Source organism: Ursus arctos, unplaced genomic scaffold (genome assembly GCF_023065955.2).
Source record: "Ursus arctos isolate Adak ecotype North America unplaced genomic scaffold, UrsArc2.0 scaffold_10, whole genome shotgun sequence".
Classification (NCBI taxonomy): Eukaryota; Metazoa; Chordata; class Mammalia; order Carnivora; family Ursidae; genus Ursus; species Ursus arctos.
Genome location: NW_026622764.1, coordinates 22,383,656 through 22,392,094, shown reverse-complemented (window position 1 = coordinate 22,392,094; position 8,439 = coordinate 22,383,656). Strand labels below are relative to the sequence as shown.

The 8,439-nt window shown below is 35.5% G+C and overlaps 1 protein-coding gene across 1 annotated transcript; it reads right to left on the bottom strand.

Moving 5' to 3' along the window:
* Positions 1–316: 316 nt before the first annotated feature.
* SLITRK6 (SLIT and NTRK like family member 6) lies at positions 317–6,770 on the bottom strand. The gene is made up of 2 exons (XM_026493465.4): positions 6,204–6,770; positions 317–3,798 (listed from the first exon to the last, which is right to left on the bottom strand). The coding sequence occupies exon 2, from the start codon at positions 3,772–3,774 to the stop codon at positions 1,252–1,254; it is 2,523 nt and encodes an 840-aa protein (XP_026349250.2). The 5' UTR covers positions 3,775–3,798; positions 6,204–6,770; the 3' UTR covers positions 317–1,251.
* Between the last annotated feature and the right edge of the window lie 1,669 nt (positions 6,771–8,439).

Here is an 8,439-nt window from a genome sequence, read left to right as displayed (position 1 = left end):
TGAATTACAGATCAGACTAATTGAAGAAAGTTCATTAAAAAGAGAGTTTTCATTTTATTTTTATTGTAGTGAGCAGTACTTTTAATTTTCTTGAAAGGCACCCAAGAATAATTACCTTTGTGAACCAAAAATATACAAAACTGTACAGAATAAATAGTTCATAGAAATCTAGCTATACTTTCTTGTAAAATAAAGCTACATTGTCCCACTCTTGAGGCAACTTAAACCACTTACCCTTAGACGTGCCTTTTGCTACTAATTTATGGCAACTATCAGTTTACATTAATAAGAATTTTTAAAAACACAATTTTTCCTATTTGTTTTATACCTGTGAATTATTACTTGCCACAAGAAACATATTTCTATCATGGTCATTCAAATTTACAAAGGATTAATGCTATGAAAGAAACCAGACTTAATTTATGCACTAATCATATTTACAGTTGAATATCAGTAGCATTTTAAAAATATCCCAAGAACAAGAATCAAACTTTGAGCACAAATGACATACCTTAGTTCACAGCAGCATTGACAAAAAGATTGTCCACACAAAATGTGGAGAAAAACCAAAAAAAGTTTGCTTATTCATCCACCTGAACTATTAGTGACTCTTATTTTAAATTCAGAAAGCATAGCAGTGACATTTTTCTAACCCTCAAATGTTCAAAGTTTTGGGCCACTCATAGACTATATAATTCAACCTTCTATTTTTTTTTCTTTACTATTACCAGTCATAATTTTAAAGTTCCAGTTCCTTTTGCCTTTATTGCAAGAAAATTAGGTGTATCTAACAATGTACATTTTTGTGGTATATACTGATTATATAAACAATATATTCCTTACATATTATAACTACATATACAGGTATAACTTTTAAGTGACAAAACCCAATTCTATTTCATCCACTGGTAAAGTAATTCAAGAAAACAAGGGTTGCTTAAATATTCAACCCTTTTAGATGTGCAACAGGACTTTTCTGAAACACTTTTAAGTATTTGGAGAAATACTACTGTAATCCTTGGATGATTTACATGCAAGGATTTATTTTATTAGGGGCAGGCAAAATTGCCTGAAGACAATGCAATGGCTTCTCCCAATGATCCCTGAGTTTCTTTTTCTTCTTTTTTTCCCATAGGATTACTGCTGTGCTTTAGTTCTGACTGATGACACACTCATGTAAGGCACTTATTTACAAGGATTGGACTTAAGACAGAATCACAGCATTTCTGCAAAAGCCCTCAATCTCTCCATCTATGTTTGTTGCTCCAGGACTTCTAAGTAGTCAGGTTCAGCATGTAAGTTAGCTTTAAGCTCAAAATACTCATTTTTAGTCTGTTCCACTAATACCTTCCTTGGCCTTGAGTACATCAAAGTCTCCATTAACTTTAACTCTTCGTGAGCTCCAGGATAATGAACCTCCATGTCAGGCTGGAGTTGAGCAATGTTCTTCCTTAGGTATTCTGTGATTCCCAGCTGCTGAAGTTCTCTTTCTTTCTCTAAAATGTTCCTGTATAATGAACTGGCATCCTGAAAGGATAAAAATTCAGTTGATTGATCTGTGGTTTTGTATTTCACATTTGACCCTGTGAGTGGTGAATGATTTTCCTGCTCCAAAAGACTTCTTTGGAGATGTTTCACCTCACTTCCGTCTTTCTCATTTCTTTCTTCTTCCTCTTCCGAATGCTTTGGGCCAAAGGATGGACTTCTATAGACATGAACCATGGGACTCACCATGTGCTGCTCATAGAGTGATGCTGTGGGTCTTTCAGTAGTGTGGTGAGTTGTTTTATGGCCATACATACTGTATTGAAGATGGACCGGACTGTTGTCTCTCATCTGCTCATCTGCTTGTTTCTTTTTGTATCTTCTCCTGCGGTGGAGAACAAGAACCACTATCCCTGCAGCACAGAACACAATGGTTATGAACACAATCAGCAGCCCTAATATTAGGACAGATAGTGGTACAGCATCAGTAAGAGATCTTAAAAGGGTATCAGCTGTGGTTGTGGTTGTAGGAGTACTGACAATTATGTAACTAGTTTGAGTTGGCAGGGATGGGTTATTGACTAAACCTGGGCAAAGGAGTTCACTAGTTAGTGCTTTCAGTTCCTTTTTGTCCAGATGCTCTGGAGAAGTGCAGAGGATGTCATCTGTTACCGTGTTTTTACTCAATTTTTGTAGCCATTGTTGCAATCCAACCAGGTCACAGGAGCAATCCCAGGGATTGTCCTCAAGGTCGATCTGAGTCAATAAATCAAGGTCATCCAAGATATTACTTACAGGGAGATGGGTAAACTGGTTTGTTTTAAGGTTTATCCTCGTTAGGGAAACCCCTGAAAAAATATGTGGTGGTAAAACTTGTAGGAGGTTATTGTTTAAATAGAGGACTTTAAGTTTAGGCATTGGGTTAAAGGTTCCTGGTAATATTTCCTTAACTGCATTGTATTCAAGATACAAGTACTCAAGATTGTGGAGACCAAGGAACATGCCTCTACTTAATTTGGTCAGATGGTTACCGTTTAGATAGAGCTTTTGCAATCTTGTTAGATTCATAAATGATCCTTCCTCAAGAACCTCAATACGATTGTTTCCCAAGTGAAGCATTTCCAAAGTGAAGTATTCCACTAGGTCAGACTTCACTAATGTATGGATAATATTTCCTGCTAGAACAAGCTTTCTAGGATTTTGTGGAGGAGGTTTTAGATCTGATAAGCTTTCAATATTGCGCTCTTGACAATGTACTAGAAGTCCTGATGGGGATAGTACTTTGCAGTTACAGGGAATAGGACAGTAGGGTCCTGGAAGTTGAGTGAATGGCTTTGTAATATAGGGTATCAAAACTGGTGCTTTGGTGGCTGGTTTCAAAAGGGATGTTGTCTTGGTTGACATGCGACTATCACTTATTGAAGACGTTACTGCCAGATGTAATGATCCTGATAGATCCTCGTGTTCTTCATACACTGGCGGAGTGGGGCATATTGATTCCTTTTTTAGTCTGCTTAGTATGCTTCCTTTGAAAAATGGAGGGCTGTTACATACGACATCACCAATTACAGACTGCGGAGGCATGTTTTCCAACCAAATTTTTAGCTCTAATAAGTCACAATTACAGGCCCACTTATTGTCCTCCAACTGGAGATCCAATATTCGGCCAATGTGTTCTAAAAAACCAACATAAGGCAATGTTTGCAACTGATTTCCACGAAGATCTAGATGGGTTAGAGGAACGAACCGAAATATGTTTGGAGGGAGACTCTCAATAGCGTTGTCATTTAAAATTAACACTTTAAGTCTGTTGAGCTTGCTAAAGGCACTTGGTTCAATCACTGTAATGAAATTGTTATCTGCTTGTAGGAATTCCAGGTTTTCCAGTCCATGGAAGGTATCCTCTTTCAGAATTTCTAAAGAATTGTGATTGATATGAAGTTGCTTAAGAAGGCCAAGGCCATTAAATGCACCAGTCTCAATATCTGCAATATTGTTAAATCCAAGATGTATTGAGATAGCATTGGTAAGCCCAGAAAAGTCATTTGTGTGAAGCATTGTCAAGCCATTATTTAATAAACTTAGGTGGAAAGGTCGTGATGGTGGCACACTTATTTGGGATAACTTCTTGATACCTTTTTCTTCACAATTTATTAGCATTGCACCGTCTTTTTCCTCACAGTTGCAAAGAGAATCACAAGAACCTCTGGCTGAGGACATTGGAGATTCGGACTGTGAAGATACACAGGCAAGGAGAGATGAATATAAGAGATGAATCCACAGCTTCATGTTGTCATGTGATGAAATTTGATTCTGTAAAACAAAATGCAACAGCAATGTGCTTTAGTGGGCAGAGGCAGGGAGGAGATGAGCCTGGTGATTACAAAATAATAGGGTTTCCTCTAAAAAGGAAAAAATATTAATTACTCAGAAAATATGAATACCTTGCTACACTTACATTTTCTCTTATCTTTTTCTAATACCATGACAAGCACGTTTTGGTTCACTTTTAACTTGCACTGTGATAAAAATGTAAAATTTAGGTCAAGGAGAATTTAAAATATTTTATCAACGGTGGTATTCACATTTTCCAAATAAACTGCATTTTAATAGATGAGAGAGGTGCTGCTTAATTGGACCATGGATACCTTGATATGATGCAAAGTTGTATGTTTGCAAAGACCCTGACTTTTTTTTTAACCACAAAGTTGATGACACTAATCCTAAAGGATTACAGTATAAGACAAATATGTGATATTAGCCAGAAGCAGACAAAACAATAGAGAACACAAAAATATTAGAAAAAGTTAGAAAAAAATGTATGTATGCATCTATGTATACAGGCATGCATACGTAATACATTTCCTTTATTTATTTATGTTTTTGAACTGGATGTCACAATATACCATCCAATAATTGTGTCGATGTTTTAACCTGCTTTGATTTTGGCTCAAGATACTTATTAATTTTATTATCTATTTAAAAACCCGGAGGAAAATAAGTCTCTGACCATGTAAGAAAGTAGATCACTATAAAAAAAAAAAATTGTTTTAACTATGCTGTCTAGGGCAGTTGGTATAAGCTTGATAGTATTAGAGATCTATGGTTAAGAGTGCCTGTTAAAATTTCACCTGTCACACTCCACTGAATTTCTAAAGGTAGGATATTTCCTGCTGCTTTTAAATTCTGAATAAGGTTAATATCATAAACCTAAAGAAGAAAAATTGAGCTTTAAAACACATGTCTAGCTATTATAAAAAGAAAAACAATGCCTCACATAAACTTCTGGCAAATGACTTTCTAATGAGGTCTTGAAACTGGCTTTAGGGCACTGAATGTCATCACATAATTAAGCAGTAGATCTCCTTCATTATAACGCTTTAAGACACAGTGAACTCTCAAACAAACTGCACTATACTAAAACATTTGAGGGTACCTCTAATTTGATAAATAAAAAATGACAGTTCAGGATAACAACACCACATATTCCAACTCCTTAAAATTTTAAGACGTGTCTAAAATAGCAATCCTTTAGAAAGATTCTAACTCTGAGATGACAGCAGTGACAAGATAAATACATATAACTCTTATTTAATTGCATTTCTTTTCTTTAATGTACCTTAAATTTATATAAATTAAATTGAAAGATAAACACCATATCTCAAAACTCTTCAACTTTTCCAAATATATTGTATCTGCTTTTATTTATTTTATAATGGAATGTGAACAATAACTTTGAATCTACCTAAAATTCACTATCAGATAGATGTAACAGATCAGACAGAACATCCCCAAACCCAATCAACAATCCCGAAGAAAAAATTCATCCCATGAAAATACATTGTTTTACTGAAAACATGTATATTATGAAGTTTCTGAATGGTAAAAGACAGCTGAAGAAATAAAACAGTATAGTGCCTTTCTAGATAAAGGAAAAGTTAGCAGACTGAATTTTTCCATAGGGAGATTGATTTTTAAACAGCTCTGAGTCTATGTTTAGAATCCAACAGCTTGTAGTTGGAGTCCTCAACTTGTGGATTAGCTTCCACAAACACTAAAAGTACTTCTTCATAGATTACTAGGAAAGAATATGATTCATTTCACCAGACACAGCATCTTGAGAAAAAAGGAAATAACTTCCGGATGACAATCTCTAGCTATTGTTTTAATCTTTTATCCATTTTATGTTCTTCACAATGTCCTAGGGAACAGTTTTGAATCTTTTCAGAGATGCACACAAATCTGAAGACTGGTTCTGTATTGATAACATCTGATCCAATGTGAAAGAGGTCAAAAAAAATCTCCATTTACGTAGTTTCAGAAAATATATATTTTCAAGCCAGGAAACACTAAAAGTAGCTTATAAAATACCAAGAATATTTTACTATTCTGCTTATATTTTAAATTCAACAATGGTGCTTGGAAGTGATCTTTCCTTGAGAAAGCACACGTAGTTAGTTCCAAATAACAAACTGCATGCTCTGCAAGAAATAGGGGCATCTTATTTTGTTGGTTCTTCTGTACAGCCAGCTGTTGGACTGTCTGCTGCTCAGAGAAAACAGGCATCTGCTACAGCATTAGTTGTGCCAATGAGTAAAAATGAAACCGGATAGCTTTTAATGCAAAGTTATTTTTTTTAAAGGGCAAACATACAAATTCAATCACTTCAAGATAATGCAAAGATAGGTATTAGAAAAGCCTGGAAACATTCATCTTACCTGTAAAGCAGAGACTCTTCCTGACGTTATCTGTAATGCACAGCTGGAAGAGATGTTCAAAGTAAATTGTTTCTTTATTAAAAAAGAAAACACCAACCACCACGTACTTTCTTCTCAAATATCACTTTTTGGCAGGTCCCATTGCTTCCTAAAGTTAAAAAGCTCTGCTCAAAGACTAAATGCTGAGCAGTTCATTGAAAATATTTCAGGCAGAGTGCATACTAGATCATCCTGAAGCAGTTGCCTTTTCTCCCCAATTAAAATTCACGGCATACTTCACAGCTATGCTGACTTTTTTGCATATAGTTAACCATTTGCAAGCTGCCGAATGCAGTAAATAAACAAGATGTTTCACAGAGCTGGGATTGATCACTCTTGCTTTCTTAGGTTGTAGAGCCAAGCTGCAGCAGTGTTCTCTTTCCTCCCTTTCTAGTCTTTCTTGTTAGCTCAGTTTGTTATTAGTCAGATTGCCAAGGGCTGGGAGGTAGGCGTAAATAAAGAGACTTCTTGGCTTTTGACTCAGCCTTTAAGCCCTTCCCCAGCAGAGCGCTTTACTCAGCCAGTGTCATTTAACACAAGAGACAGCTCCACCTTGGGACCGCTCAACTCCTCCTCTTTCTGCAAATGGCCTTTCCACTCCCTTTTAATACCAAAGAGAGTGCAACTAAATTTTGATGGAAATAATTATGCACCGTTTTAAATGTTGTATAATTTTTTTTTTTATGTTGGATAGCAAGCTAAATAATGCATTATGTTAAATGCTCAGCTGGCACAGGACTGTTCCGTTTGCACACATATGTGCAGCAAAACTGCAGGCATGCTGCCTGTAGAGTAGTTGCTTCAGGTTTTGTTTCGCTTTGTGTTTTACGGGTATTTATGGTTGAAATTACAGGTATTTGTGGTTGAAATGGTGCACTAATTTTTTAAAATGTTAACGTGTACTACTTTCTTGCAACATTTGCCTTTTCGTATGCACCACTTAAATTTCTTTTAAAGCCTCACGTGCAGACTCTGAAGTCGTATACTTCATTATTTCTTTCCCTACAGCTAATGTTCAGTAATGAGACCAGGAATGAGGTTCTTTTGCAGGGAAGATAATATTTATTTGGAATGGCAATATGATTACTTTAAAATATATTCAAGAATCTTTATTACAGATGGTTGTCATTAATCGAACTGCTGAGCACTCTCAAAAATCTGAAACAATGTCTCTTCAGGTGAAATGAAACAAGTTGAATGAGTGTATAGAAACTACAATATCCTGATTTTTATGGTACTGGCTGGAGAGAGCATTTTTTTCCCTAGAAAGTTTCTATTTAAAAAGCTACTTGTTTCTTCAACCCTCAAAAGTTTCTGAATCATCACAAATAAAACTCTCGACTGTCAGAGTCCTTCTCTCTTTCCCAAAATGCCTGTTTTAAAAATCATTCCTCTTTACCTGCATTCTAAGTATCTGAACTTTTTCACATCCAAAATGAATATGCTGAATGCTATTATTTATTCGTTTTGAAATAATCTATGTTTAGAAACACCCTTGACTATAGATTCTAGAGGCGTAATATTAGGTGTCATTTCAGGGGGGAAAAAAGCTACTTTTAAAAAAGAGGTTCTATGTAGGTTAAATCATCAAAATGGGACAATATCAGATCGGATTATTATTTAATAACTGCAATTATGCACTCAAATTCATAAAGTTTTCATATCCTTAGCGTGGAATAGTTGCTTTTAAAGATATGGATTTTGAAGCAGTTTTTAATATTCTCACATTCTTTTATATTATATTCTTTCACTAAGTTCCTCATTTATTTTAATGGCACTGTGTGTTTTAAGAGGAAATAGAGATAATGATACAGATAAGGGGGTGGGGAAAGATAAGAAAGGTAAGGAATGAGAGACTGAAGGAAGTAAGAGAAAATCAAGGTAAGGAATTAGTCTCAGGCACAATTTGCTGCTAGCTGACAGCCAGGTTGCGTTAACTTAAATCAATCTAATGATTTAGATAGGTGGTGACAAAATTGACTTAGAATCAATGGGAGAACAAGGAAGTAGAATAACTTCCCTTCTAGCACTGTGCACAGAATTCTCCAAAGGCATTCCTTTTGGTTTTGGAAGTAAGGCCACAGGAGAAATGTTCTGGAAGTCTGTGGAGCAAGAGTGGTTCAAACAGACATATGGACAAATAGAACTAAATTCTCTATAGATTGACACAGGTTTCTTTCATTTCCTCCAATTCGAG

Bases quoted from the DNA above. Each gene is read 5' to 3' on its own strand.
- SLITRK6 (XM_026493465.4), bottom strand. From the start codon at position 3,774: ATGAAGCTGTGGATTCATCTCTTATATTCATCTCTCCTTGCCTGTGTA.